Raw genomic sequence first — 15366 nt, forward strand, 5'->3', positions numbered from 1 at the left:
GGCCATGAAATTTATAAGCTAGGGCCAATCAGATTTGTTGAGCTACTCAGGTATTGGCCCAGCATACAAGTAATGTGAAATTGTACTGCAACCATTTTAAGTACTATATATTTTGTATTTTATATAGTGTATGTGTATGTGTGTGTGTACGTATGTATATACTGTGTGTATATATATATTATATGTATTAGGGCTGTCAAAATTAATGGGTTAACACGAATTAATCCATCATCATGATTAATCTGATTAAAATTTTTAACACAATTAACCCATTTGCAGCGCAGAATGACTCAAAATCCCTGAAATGTCTCTGTCAACCCATTTTGGGCAGTTTTGGTGCGTTCCATTTGCCCTCGGAACTCGTATTCCAAGTTGGATTCCAGTTTTGAAGCCAGAAGTGACGACATGTGCGCTCCCGTTTCTCAGAGATCCGAGAAATTATCTCGGAGTAGCACAGAGAGGATCCCCAGTTCAGAATCCAAGATGGCTGCGCCCTTTATCAACAGAAGGGAAAGTTGTAGTTTTATACTGTTTAAGCACTACTTCTCATTTGTGGCTCATTAACTCAATCGCACACAATATACCGTCCAACTTATCAGTGGACTTGTTGCTACGGAGTTTTATACGTAAAGCACCGCGCGTAATGTATCATCAACTGATATTGCTAACAATGGCAATTAACCAGGCTAGAATTGGATTTCATGATTAGTCGGATTATTTGTCGGATTTACGGTAGTTCGGGCTAATTGTAAGCGAACGAAGATAAAGACCATTAAAACTGAGGTACCTTAAATCCGACAAGTTGTCCGGCTAAGCAAACAATCTTGCTTTTTGATATGGGTCCATGGTATTGCACTTCTGTGGCAGATGGAATGCATCCGACTCGTGTTCAATAAACATATTAAGTGCATATATATTCCATTTTTTCTTGAGTCTGTTTGCTCTTGCAAAATGAAATGGGATTAATATAGATTAAAAATGAATGATATTTAATCGTGATTAATCAAAATTAATCCACAGCAACCCTGTGATTAATCTGATTAAACATTTGAATCGTTTGACAGCACTAATATATATATATATATACATATGCGCTGAACCCTATGGTTAAATCAGCATAAAATAACTTGCATACATAGTCACACATAGGTCTATATGTTAACAAGAATTAACATATTGTTTGAAAACTTCATCATAAGTGTATTGTGCGGTATAATGTAAAACACACAAGGGAGAATAAACACACGTCATTCACACATGGATGAACACCTGTTTGGTAACTACAATTAATCTGAAGAACCAGTTTTAAATAATTTTTTGCTACCTTTGCTCCATCCAGAAGCCAACAAAACCAGACCAAGACAAAGGATGGCATGAGGGACGTCTGCTAGATGGCAACAAGGGTAGCAGTGCAAGTCAAGGAAAGCAAGGAGAACCCAGAGACAGGTGGGAGAGTTGGAGAGAGAAGGGGGAACATAAGCAGGCCAAGCATTGGGAGGGCTGGGGAGAGAAGGGGGAACCTAAGCAGGCCAAGCTTTGGGAGAGCTGGGGAGAGAAGGGGGAACCTAAGCAGGCCAAGCATTGGGGGGGCTGGGGAGAGAAGGGGGAACCTAAGCAGGCCAAGCTTTGGGAGAGCTGGGGATAGAAGGGGGAACCTAAGCAGGCCAAGCATTGGGGGGGCTGGGGAGAGAAGGGGGAACCTAAGCAGGCCAAGCTTTGGGAGGGCTGGGGAGAGAAGGGGGAACCTAAGCAGGCCAAGCTTTGGGAGGGCTGGGGAGAGAAGGGGGAACCTAAGCAGGCCAAGCATTGGGGGGGCTGGGGAGAGAAGGGGGAACCTAAGCAGGAAAGCTTTGGGAGGGCTGGGGAGAGAAGGGGGAACCTAAGCAGGCCAAGCTTTGGGGGGGCTGGGGAGAGAAGGGGGAACCTAAGCAGGCCAAGCTTTGGGGGGGCTGGGGAGAGAAGGGGGAACCTAAGCAGGCCAAGCTTTGGGAGGGCTGGGGAGAGACGGGGGAACCTAAGCAGGCCAAGCTTTGGGGTGGCTGGGGAGAGAAATAAATTCCTCTACTTCTACCAAACCTTTAGCCCCAGGAGACCATCAAACCTGCTCAAAGGAGAAGAAACTCTGATGATGGGATACGCTCTGGCCAAGTTTACAGAAGACCAGTGCAGTCATCATGTAGGACAGATCATATGGTTGTTTACATTTCATGATAGCCTTGTTTTCATGCACAGCTGGTTCATACAAAGGAAAAAGATCTTCAGTAAACTGTGGAGAAGCCGATTCATGCCAGACCGTGGTGATCCTGCGGTGGTCAAACTGGGAAGGTTACATAGTCAGATATGGAGATGACTGGATTTCGACTGATAACTCGACAAAAAGATCAAATTATCCACAGATAGATATGATTTATTGACCCCAAGCAGGAAATTTACCCACAAGGTGTAAAATCAGCAGTTATATAATATAATTCCATCCTTAAAGGTCTCCCATTATGTGTAGGAGACGTCTTGTTATTTTTGCCTAATATATAGTAAATCTGAATTTAAAACCAGTGGGTTATTTGTACACCAAACAGCCTCCAGTAATTGGTAAAAATGGGAGGGTATTAATCAACGGAGACACCAAATTTTCATTCATGATATATGGCGGATGTTTAACAGCAATTTAATATGAGAAAATACAGACGTTTGTCTCCCTGAGCCATGAATTACTGACTCGGTCCAACTGAACATCTTAAATATTACAGCTGCACTTTATACACCATATGGGACCTAAATATACTGTACATCAATAGATAATGAAGTCAATAATAACCACAGAAAATACAGTAGTAACATTTAATTTTATTTGGATTCGCTTTCTGTATTTTTGGCGAGTGGCTCAGCAGGCAAAGTGTCCTGCCTGTAATCAGAAGATCTCCGTCTTGAGCCTCGACTTCGGCAGAACAGTCACATGTCCGTGGGCCCTTGAGCGAGGCCCTTCACCCCCAGCTCCAGGGACGCTGCATGTTGGCTGACCCTGTGCTGTGACCCCCAAGCTATGGAGAGCGAGATGGGTGGGCGAAGAGAAGCATCCCAATGTACTTGTACCAATAAAGCAGCATTATTAATTGGCCTAGGAAAAAATAAAAGGCACGTCCTGATCTGGAACCCTGACATGTCTGAAGAACCGGATGCCAAAACGATCTACCTTCTGTCAAGTCAGAACAATTCTGACAAAAATTAACTTGGTCAATGGTGAGTGGTGCATTTAAACAAATGCATCGTCAGTGTATTTGATGATGATGATGATGATGGATGATGATGATGATGGAGGCCCATTGTTTTTTGCTCTACAAGCACTCTCCCTGTTGCAGGTTCAAAGGGACCTGTGCAGTCCAGTCACAAATTCCTGGTAATAGGGCTCTGAAACACACAGAAGAATTCAGCGCTTCCTCACCGTTTTGGTAACCTAAATGTACATGTCAACAAGTTGTCATTTATAAACATTTGAAGCATACTCCTATATTCCCATTTGTAAAGCTAACAGTAGTGTTATTTTTCACAACATGCATTATTACTCACATTTGAAATGAATGACTGTCTGTAGGCAGAAACTAACCTGACAGTGCTGACAGGACGAGCTGCCTTGGCAGTGCATGCTGGGATACATGCCTCTTCCTCGCACTCTTTCAGAAGGGTTTGTCTGACACTGTTTCCTGCTGCCAGACCTTACAAGGGTTACATGACAACCACGGTATTCACCTCAACCCCTGATTCTTCTATTTAAGAAGGACTTCTTTATTTTTCTTGAAAACAATACCACCACACCAATGGTACATCTTTCTATATATGTTCCATGTTGCATTCCCAGTACTACAAACAGTAATTCTATGTCAAAAACATTGACCCACATCAACTTATAAGCGAAAGCGATACATATTTTGCACAATCAAGACCTTTAAGCAAGTCATGATTTGGCCAGTGCAGAGGCATACAAGATATTCTTGTTTTTAAAACGTTTGTTCTAAGTCTGTGGTGGACATCACAAAAGGGGGTGAATAACGGGGGACACCTCTAAAACCTGAGAGGAGGGGCAGCCAGTCCCTGGAGGAATTAGGGCTAAGGGTCTCGCTCAAGGGCCCAGCGATGACGTCACTCTGCCGACCTCGGGGTCATAACCGGTGACACAGAGATAACAGGCACAGCATCCTAACCAGAGGAGCCACACTCCGCACCCAACTTAGAAAATGGAGGTAAAGGATGTAATCACCAAATTGTCAAGTCTTCCTGGGTAGGTCTGCTTGGTAGGAGATCTCCTTGCCAGCCACATGCAGATCTTCCCAGTTTCATCATGCACGTATCCATTCACGTGGACTCCGTACCGCTTCACTCCAAATAGACCTGAACAAAAAATAACTAATGTAGCCACATAATTTTTTTGACAAAAACCTACCAATATTCATTGCATAGGTACATCTAACTGAGGATGGCAGGTTGGCTGACACTACTGCCCCACGTATTGGGGGTTTGAATCCTACCACCAGTCTATGTGTGAAGTTTGCATGAGTAGGTTTCCACTTGCAGTCCAAAGACATGCAGTAAGGTTAACTGATGTCACTAAATCCAGTACAGTATATGAGTGGGTGTGAGAGTATTCACAGGCATGTGACAGATGATGCACTGCTGTCCCTTCTGGGATGTAAGCCGGTCTTGTGCACTGTGCAGTTTGATACAGACTACAAGCATGACCCTTTGCAAGTATAACTGGTTATAACTGTAATATGAACAAATATAGAGAAAATGAACCACGTAACTGAATAATGGACTATGTGCAGAGAGCCTGGGAATTCAAAAGAACCTGAAAAAAATCATATGAAGGACAGGTGGGTTGACAATCAGGACTTTTCTAGCTGTACTTATATTATTTTACATAGAAGGACAGTTTCTTTTGAGAGAACATTATGTTACATAAGCTGATCTGTGGTTCTTACGGTATAAATATCTATAATAAATATTTAGAGGTGTGTTTTCTCCTGGTGGGTAATGGGGATGTTCCAATCCGTGCATAAATAAAGACCCTCTTTGCAGGGATCTTTTTGGTTCATCTGGTTCCTGAGAACTCTTCTGATTCTCGAGGAATCCACAACAACTTTGACCAGGAAACGCAGTTAGATGCTAGATCGATGGTATAAATACTGGCTGCAATAACAACAGAGAATATTAAATTTCTTGCATGGTTATTAAACACAGAATCAGCATACTTACTGGTAGCGGATCTTTCCATGCACATCAGGGAACCATCACAGAACTGCGGCATTACTTCATACTTCTGCTGGACAAACGCAAATGAAGATCCAGGGGAACGGTGCAGTCTCGTGCATTAGTACCCTCACGCGCACTCATCCAGCTACCCCACCTCCTCCCTCCATCCCCTCAAACAGGCGAACGCATTCTCCTCCTTCAGCTGTCGCAGCACTTCGTGCACGGCCTCGGACCGCTTCTTGTATGAGCTCAGGCTGGGCCGGAGTGCTATGCTGTCCCCCTGGGGTGGGCTGAAGACCTCGGGGAAGCGGCTCAACGCGGACGCCACCGCGGGGGGGACCCATCCCACGTGCTTCCCGTCAATAACGAAACGCAGACACTGAGTGAGCTTGGAGCCTACGCGTACGAAAAGGGAGACATGTACAGCAGTAAAACCGAGAAAATGTAATAACTAGTAGACAAATATTCGTTTCCCATTCGTAATGTGACTTACTGAACTAGAACTGAACTAAACTAATACACAAGTTCTGACATTTAAACTTTGTTGTCAAACCTGGCAAATGAAAGTTATTCATTTGGCGAAGCAGTACTAGTGCTTTCTCTGACCACGAAGGCATAGATGTGGACATTACGGATGAAACTCCGACAATGACAGTTCCGACAGCATGCACCACGACTATCCGGCTTCATAGAAATAAGCAGTATTTATGCTATCGAGCGTCTCTGGCGCCAGGCAGCTCAGGAAGGATCCGGCAGCTGCGCATGCTCAGATGGATGCTATCTTAAGGACTTCCTGGATCATATTTAGATCGCGAGATTTACCATATATTTAGCTTCATACGTGTAGCCTTCAGACACAGAGAGTGCTGAATTTACGGACGTGTAGTTTTTATTTATTTTATTTATATACCAAATGACTGAGCAAAAAGAAAGTGTGATCCTTTTGAATTTATTATAAACATACTAACCCAATAACTTCTCTGAGTTCTGACACTGCTTCCCCCCCTCAGTCAAAATCGACCAATGAAGACTAAAGTATGTGAAGAAGCAGGCTGCCCATAAGTATAAGATGGATTGGAAAGCGCCGTTAATTGCATGAAACGTACTTAAATACGCTTAAAACGTACTTAAGCGTAAAATGAAGCACAGAGGAGCATACATACAGTGCCATACACACGAGGTGCAAAGGCAGTACGTACACTAGTGCAAAAAGATTAGGGTTAGAGTAGTAAAATAATAGTATATTGTGTCACTTTGGAAATAAATATTTGAACATTAGAATAAATTATCTGCAATTAGAAGTGTAAACATCAGACTTCTACTGTAACAAGACAGGGAGCTTTCTGACGGGTTTCGGCTGGTGGTGAGCGGCACGTTGGGATGAAGTGTTGTGGTGTTTTTGGCAGTAAGCAGGATCGATCCCCAGTAGCGTTTTAGCACACCGTAGTGAAATGAGCCAGTGGCTGAAAAAAACAGTCAGAACAAACAGGAGGAGTTGTAATATATCTCACGATCTGTCTCCGTAAAGAAGCGCTGTTCTACTACCTGGCAAATCCGCCGTTATAATTGCAACCTGCCAAGGTGCACGCGCACCTGTATTTTAAAGGGAATGAGAGGTAACATTCTGATTGATTTACAGCTTCGACGAGAGGAAACGCAAAGCCATGCACCTGGCGCCACAAATACTTTTCCACCGTTAAACTAGCAAAAATAGGTTGGCCAAGCGCTGAAAGAACTTGCGCCGTGGTGTTCAGATCGTGCGATTTCAATCGTTAAATCGGGGCCACATATCTTCCTAACATAATATTCACTCATACTAAGCAAAAAGTTAACGAAGGATTCACTATTTTGTGCCTAGTGCCGAGTAGTGAAACAAAACGTAAAAAAAAAAAAAAAAAAAAGTTCATATAGAAGCGAGTATTCAAACAAAGAGACAATAAATTTAAGAAATATACTGAAAATCTTTGTGCTTCTAGGAACAAACAGTCCGAATGATGAATGATCGAGAGACTTTATTACATGAGCATAGACAGCAGGCTTGATCTTATTTAGCGATGGTAGACATTTTTTGTCAATATATTTATACACGAATGTTATACTGTTAAAAAGAAATATCACACTATGGGAAACATGTTTCAGGGAAAAGCTTAGAAAGAATATAAATACCATTCGCCACAAATTATACACATAAAATACATATATTAATAACTACATCTTACGCGAAGTGACTTTTTTTTCTTTGTAGCTGATTTCATGTCACGGACTCGGATGCTGTTGGTTTAAATCCCTTGTACTTTCAATTTCTTTAACCAAAAGCTTGTAAATATCTTGGGTTATGAGCCACCAGATACACGTTCGCCCAGCGGGCAGGAAGGCAGCGAAGCCGTGAAGTCAGGAATAGGGGGTTATTGACCCGGACAGGGCAGACAGCGACAAACATCAATGACCGATCTTGGGAACTCAGACGCGGACTAAATACACAAGACACGCAGAAAATAACAGGTAACAGGTGATCACAATCGGGGTAGTACACGTAGGTAATGAGGGGGCGTGGCACGCACGAGGATCGGACGAGCAGGTCATGACAATATACACTCACCTAAAGGATTATTAGGAACACCTGTTCAATTTCTCATTAATGCAATTATCTAATCAACCAATCACATTGCAGTTGCGTCAATGCATTTAGGGGTGTGGTCCTGGTCAAGACAATCTCTTGAACTCCATACTGATTGTCAGAATGGGAAAGAAAGGTGATTTAAGTAATTTTGAGCGTGGCATGGTTGTTGGTGCCAGACGGGCTGGTCTGAGTATTTCACAATCTGCTCAGTTACTGGGATTTTCACGCACAACCATTTCTAGGGTTTACAAAGAATGGTGTGCAAAGGGAAAAACATCCAGTATGCGGCAGTCCTGTGGGCGAAAATACCTTGTTGATGCTAGAGGTCAGAGGAGAATGGGTCTACTGATTCAAGCTGATAGAAGAGCAACTTTGACTGAAATAACCACTCGTTACAACCGAGGTATGCAGCAAAGCATTTGTGAAGCCACAACACGCACAACCTTGAGGCGGATGGGCTACAACAGCAGAAGACCCCACCAGGTACCACTCATCTCCACTACAAATAGGAAAAAGAGGCTACAATTTGCACGAGCTCACCAAAATTGGACAGTTGAAGACTGGAAAGATGTTGCCTGGACTGATGAGTCTCGATTTCTGTTGAGACATTCAAATGGTGTAAAGAATTTGGTGTAAACAGAATGAGAACATGGATCCATCATGCCTTGTTACCACTGTGCAGGCTGGTGGTGGTGGTATAATGGTGTGGGGGATGTTTTCTTGGCACACTTTAGGCCCCTTAGTGCCAATTGGGCATCGTTTAAATGCCACGGCCTACCTGAGCATTGTTTCTGACCATGTCCATCCCTTTATGACCACCATGTACCCATCCTCTGATGGCTATTTCCAGCAGGATAATGTGCCATGTCACAAAGCTCAAATCATTTCAAATAGGTTTCTTGAACATGACAATGAGTTCACTGTACTAAAATGGCCCCCACAGTCACCAGATCTCAACCAAATGGAGCATCTTTGGGATGTGGTGGAACGGGAGCTTCGTGCCCTGGATGTGCATCCCACAAATCTCCATCAACTGCAAGATGCTATCCTATCAATATGGGCCAACATTTCTAAAGAATGCTTTCAGCACCTTGTTGAATCAATGCCACATAGAATTAAGGCAGTTCTGAAGGCGAAAGGTCGTCAAACACCGTATTAGTATGGTGTTCCTAATAATCCTTTAGGTGAGTGTATATGTTTGCACATGCACACTGTATTTAAGATATATTTTAAAACTTAACATAATAGAAAACATTAAATATCATTTTAAGAAACTAAAAAAAACGTTCAGAAAAAAGGTTGTTTTTTTCTCAAGTGAACATCAGGGGCAAAAAACATCACTCAGTGATACTCTTCATGATTGCAATTGTAATATTAAATAAAACATAACATTATCTCAGCTGAATAAAGAAGAATGATATAAAATGTTGCCTGATGTTAGGATTTATCAGGATAACAGCCCTTTTCAGAAACTCCAAAAGCGTTCCTCCCAGAGCCCATTACGCCTCCCCAGTGGATTTTCTACCCACTGCGCGTGTTTTCAGACACTGCGATGCTGCTAACTGTCTGTTCTTCATTTCTGGGAGACTTACGGCAACAAGGAAATTCCTCCATTATGTGTTTTGTATCTTTTCTAATGAAGATGTACAGCAGAGGATCCAAAAGAGGGCTGAAAAATAAAGGAATGCGTTCCCAATCCATGGTATCATGAGGCTTTCGATAATATGATATGATTTCGGGAAAGAACAAGAAAGTATAATTAACAATCACAAGCAGCAATGTGGCTAAAATACGTTTCTTCTCTCGACTGGACAGTGTGATGGTCTTAGAGAGGCCTCTCCATGTGCCCACAAAGAAGAACAAAAGCAAAGGTAGAGGAATTAACAGCAGGGTTGCAATCAATTGTAGTGAAGGATCATTCACTGGGGGAGAGGAAAATGAATATCTTAAAAAAATCAACCCAATGGGAGCAATTAGAGAGACCAACCAGACCGCAAGGGATGTTACAGCTGAGAGCTTAAGGGTGAAGCGAGACCGGTACCAGTGCGGATGGGCGATCAGAAGGTATCTCTCCATAGCGATGCACACCATGAAGCCAAGGCTGGAAACAATGCCAGACAAAAAAGTACCCCAAAAAAAGTCTGAAGCATGTTTTCCAGCAGGTGTAAGGTATATCCATGGCCTCCCCAAAAACTGGATTATATCCGAAATCAGCAGGTTTATGACGTAAACATTGGCAACATGGTTGGCCTTAAACTGACGGTAGACGACATAAAGAGCAAGAGAAACAACAGGAAGCCCAATTACAAGTGTTACCAGATTCACTATGCTGTATACAATGTATACAATGAAATCGCTGTCATCCATTGTTTCTTGGTGAGTGTAAATGCGTCTTCTTCGACTTGCTGGCTTTCTTGTTGATGTTTATTTTCAAGTGGTAATCTTCTTGATTTTCTATTGCAGTTTCCCAAATAAAGCTCTGAAATCAGAGCATAAAACATCTCAGCTCATCACAGGTACCGTTTCTAATACATCTTGTTTCTTAAGTATCACTGTGGTGTCGTGTTGCTGTCGTCTCTAAAACTCACCATGTGCAGCTTCTGGCTTCTATCAGTTCATCTTCTCCTCTTCAAGGTCTGATCCTCCTATTCATTCAAAGAGACACGGATTCTCTTCAGAAACGAGTTCTTGACCTACCTGGTCCACAGGAGACTGTCTTCCCTCTTCTGTTTCATTAAGGCACATTCTACACACAGATCTCGCATTTCTTTATAGAAAATCTTAACAATTATGCACCATAAAGAAGAAATGAATATACTGGATACTATTCAATGAAAATGATTTTTCAAAGACAGAAGTATAAAATTTAGAGGTAACATATATGCATCACGATACGTCATGTTTGATTCATATAAAACAATTTAGATCAACAGATCATTCATGAGTTCACCATACATAAAACATATTCCCTTACAACCAACACCCTTAAAATATTCCACACTGCTGCTCCATTCAGTTGGCTTGACTATAGTTAAATTCATGTTTATTTGTTTGTTTCCCACCTGTAATCAAACGTGGCACTGAGGCTGGCCTCTTCGTGAATGACCTGCATATCCACAAACAATTTCACATTCATGGCATTCACCCACACTGTATCTTCTAAATTCACAAACTAATGCATCAGATTTATATCAGACCGATACACTTTTGCAACTTTGTTGTGAAAATTGTTTTCACTTCCTTCTCAGTATTTTAAGCAAACATTTATCTTTTACATAATTCTTTGGTATTAAGGGTCTGCTAGGTCCATCCATCCAGCATCTGACTACTTCTCCAGTGCAGCACAGGGCCCAAGACTGAAGACACACTGTGGGACATGGGGCCATTCCAGCGCAGGACACCCACACAGCCACACAGCAGGAGAGTTAGAGATACAGCTTTTAGCTGCGTGAGTTTTGTTGTCTGATTTTGAAAAGTATGACTACTGCTTTGAAGTGACTGATTTCAGACTTTAAGCTTCAATATTACTGTCTGAGATTACACATTACACACACACACACTGGATCAGAATGAGCTATGAGTTATGAGCCTCATTTAATATATTTAAAATTGCAATCATTATACAAAGAAATGCTCGCAGCCTTAGTCAACATGAGCGATCGAAAGATGGATGGATGCTTTTTATATATTGCATGTCTAATATTACTTTACACTTTTTGAATTCACACATTTTTAACAAACACTATGTTGCTTCTATATTCAAGACCTGATATTAATCTTATTAATCTATTTTTTTACTTCCCTCTCAGTATTGTGCTTCTTTACAGATAAGGAACACAAATGCAGCATGATCTCACTTTACATCCTGTTGAGGGTTGATGAGAGCTAAGCTTTTTTTCTGAATTCTTGCTTTTAATTGGCTGGATTACTCCACCAATAGTCTTCTCATCAAGACCAAAAAAATTAAAGAACTCATCACTGACTTTAAGGAAACCCCATGTACATGACATCATTGACTTCAGGTCCCCAGGAGGTCACATTACTGCGGATCTCTCGTGGACTCTCAACACAACCTCCTTCGTGAAGGAGGCCCACAACCCAAGGAAGCACAGGGCACAAGACTGAAGACACCCTGCTGGACGCGGGGCCATTCCAGTGCAGGACACCCACACAGACACAAGCAGGAGAGTTAGAGATACCACTTTAAGCTGTGTGAGTTTAGCTGTCTGATTTTGAAAAGTGTAAGAGTTTTAAGTGACTGGATCATACTGATTTCAGACTTTAACATTCAGCATTGCTGTTTTGAAATTGCTTGATCACACTTTTCTAAAAGATTCCCTGGAATTCCACAGTGAAATTGTGTAAAATTAATATATCACTGTAATGTACATATGGATACAGTTTTGCTTGGTAGACTAGTGAATGTCAACAGATTAAAAATTCAGAAAAATGGGTTTGTAATCTAAATGAAGCACCAGTTACTAGTATAGCTTTGCATACAAGCACAAATACAACCACAAAGTTTCTTGTTTTCTGTCAAATAAATTCATTTATTGGTCAAACGGGACTAGAAATAGGTATCTACAGTAGCTAGTCGTACTACTGGCTGAGACATTTCACATTTCAGGGTAAATGAGGAATAAAGGCATAATACTACAGGAAGTGCAATGCAGGCAGAAACGCGTCACAAACAGCACTTTCTAGCAAGCATTTGCGGATCTATATGGAAATATCAGTTCTTTCGATCTGAATGTTTCATTTTGAGAATTGATTCTAATGTTAAAATACATTCTTTTTTACCTGGTAGTCTCTGGCGACTGTGTGTCTTTGCTCTCCTATGTCAGCCTGTATGCCACCTTACCCCCCCCCCCCCCCCCGCCCAGGACCAACTTTCTGGCTGTCTGATCCCTGCAGGTACCTCTGATCACAACTATTCTAGAATTTCTAAACTCTAGTTCAAACTTTAGTAGAACTTTACTACCTGTCTGTAGTGCATTTGGATCCCCAGTTCCTGAGATGTTCACATGACAGAATTCCTCGGTTCTCATGGGTTCAGCAGAGCTTCATGACACCCTGGAGGATCTGCCAGCCACCTGTACAGCAGCCCCAGTCCCGACTCCTCAGATCATCGCCCCCCCACCCCTCCCCCACCACCACAGCTGCCTCACTTCCTGGTTCATCCTGCCACTTCCTACCTTTGGAGTGGTGTGAGTTTGCCCAATCACTGTCGTGGTTTCCCCATGCAGCGTGATCTCTATTTCCGACATAACAAAACCCTATTGACCCCAGAGCAGGACCAGTTCAGTTTTGTTATCTCGCTCCTCACGGGGAGAGTAGCCCACTGCCCTTTGCCATCAGTGCTGCCAGCTTCTCTGCCCCACTGCCCCTATCATCATCAACCAACTTAAGAAGGTATTCGACCAACCCTCGCCAGGAACATGGCGACGTGTGCACCAAGCCGCTCAAACTGCACCAGCGATCTGATCCAGCCTCCAATTTCGCCATAGAGTTTCAAAATCTCACTGTTACCAGTAGGTGGAGTGAACCAGCCGTCCTCACAGCATCCCGGAGGGAGATTAACCTCGCTCTACGAGTCGAGCTGACTGGGGGACTCACAGCCATGCGGCTGGGCAGTGCTCCGCTCACCCAAGCAGAGCAGCAGCGGCCAGTGACAAACCGGCTGTGCCTGTGCGGCGGGCAGCCTGGGTTCCGCGTCCGTGTTGTCCGTCATGGCCCCTGCATCACCAAGGTCGGCTCCTTATTCTCCACATAACCCCCAGCAGCTCGCATTCTCGCCCGTTGTCCGTTCTGACTCCAGTGTGCAAACCTCATCCACTTTGATCGGCTCCAGTGTAGCCCGCAACTTTATCGATCCGTTAGCAGAGGTCCGTTAGCATCCCTCCCCCCAAAAATAAAAACACTGCAATCTAGAGAGGAGAGATTTATCTCCAAAGTTTGTGGAGATCACGTTGTCAATGGGAAGAATAGCACTAAAATTACTAATGTTTCTGTGTGTTCATTTCCATACATAATGTTACTGCCTTCATTAGCTGGTGAATATTGGCTCAGTTTCGTTAGCATGCTAATGATTGTGCATCTCCTGATCCCCATTCTGTTTATGTGAATAGGCCACACTCATGTTCTTTATCTTTAGAGGTAAGCTAATGACACACATTTTTTTTGTTTTAAAATATATGTACAGACGCTCCTCTACTTACGAATGGCCGTTCGTAACTTTGGAATGTTCGTAAGTCGTTACTCAACATCATTTTAAAAGGCAGACACAAATACAAAAAACTAGGATGCTGGGAGTCCGCACGCTACGCTGCTGCGCGGCGGGAGAAGCGGCCAGAAGCCGTACTAGATGGAATTGGTGAGCAGAAAAAAAATTGATGTTGCGGACAAGAAACGGGAGCCCAATGAACACAATTTGGACTTACAGTCCTCTTCGTTCGTATGTCTAATTGGAGCGTCTATGTGTGTGTGTGTGTGTGTATATATATATATATATATATATATGTGTGTGTGTGTGTGTGTGTGTGTATGTATACATATATAATATATATATGTATACACGCACATATATATAACACTTATATATGTATATATATGAAACTTTTGCTTGTGTGCGATCATACCAGATTTTCTGTAATAACAAGGACACCAACATTCAACATTACAGCACAGAGCAACATTGTTGCTTAGCTGTAACATTATACAACGAAAATAAGATGATGGTAAACAAAATATAACAATGCATGATGAATAAGAAGATTTTTTTATATATATACTTACCCTTGAATGCTTTGTCCACACTTTTCTTCAGCAGTTTTTGTACCCAGTCAGAAAAAAATAAATGATACCTCCAAACTTTTATTTGTATTCATTTACTTCAGTGTCATCAATATATTTACGTGTATATTTGCATGTATGGGTCACATCCAGTCACATCCTGTTTTCTCTTTATATCGTTTGCTTTTATTTCACTTTAATTTGATGTTATATAGTGTACGCAGTGTACTGAATATGGTTACACCAGGATACATAGAGGAACCTACTCCTCTGTCCTCCTCAGCCACAACTGTGTGCCAATCCACCAAACAAACATAATCAGTAAGTTCACAGACGATACCACAGTGGTGGGGAGGATTATGAAAAATGTTGGGAAGAGCTACAGCACCGTCATGCGTCATCTTGCTCCACCAATAACCTTCTCATCAAGATCAAAAAAGTCAAAGATCTCATCGCTGACTTTAAGCAAAGCCCACGTACACGATGTCACTAACTTCAGGTCCCTAGGAGGTCACATCACTGTAGGTGCCTGCAGGTAATGGCTTCTCATGTGGTCGCATGCGTGCAAAACAATTCACAAATAATTACAGAAATTGAAATCTATAGAAAAAAATGAAATGTATATCTTAGCCAAAATGTAAAAGGGACTGAACACCCAGTAAAAAATAATGCTTTAAGGTAAACTGTCGCACAGTGACTCACTCCTCATG

At 42.3% G+C, this 15366-nt stretch overlaps 1 protein-coding gene and 1 long non-coding RNA gene across 2 annotated transcripts; both read right to left on the minus strand.

Moving 5' to 3' along the window:
* Window positions 1-4038: 4038 nt before the first annotated feature.
* LOC140588157 (uncharacterized) lies at window positions 4039-6029 on the minus strand. The gene is made up of 4 exons (XM_072709391.1): window positions 5798-6029; window positions 5399-5640; window positions 5248-5311; window positions 4039-4383 (listed from the first exon to the last, which is right to left on the minus strand). Exons 1-4 carry the CDS (start codon window positions 5871-5873, stop codon window positions 4223-4225), a joined length of 543 nt encoding a protein of 180 aa, XP_072565492.1. The 5' UTR covers window positions 5874-6029; the 3' UTR covers window positions 4039-4222.
* A 2831-nt stretch (window positions 6030-8860) lies between these two features.
* Window positions 8861-12985, minus strand: LOC111852354 (uncharacterized). The gene is made up of 3 exons (XR_002840213.2): window positions 12846-12985; window positions 10453-10509; window positions 8861-10343 (listed from the first exon to the last, which is right to left on the minus strand). It is a non-coding gene; the product is annotated as an uncharacterized lncRNA (long non-coding RNA).
* Window positions 12986-15366: the final 2381 nt, after the last annotated feature.

Source organism: Paramormyrops kingsleyae, chromosome 3 (assembly GCF_048594095.1).
Source record: "Paramormyrops kingsleyae isolate MSU_618 chromosome 3, PKINGS_0.4, whole genome shotgun sequence".
NCBI lineage: Eukaryota > Metazoa > Chordata > Actinopteri > Osteoglossiformes > Mormyridae > Paramormyrops > Paramormyrops kingsleyae.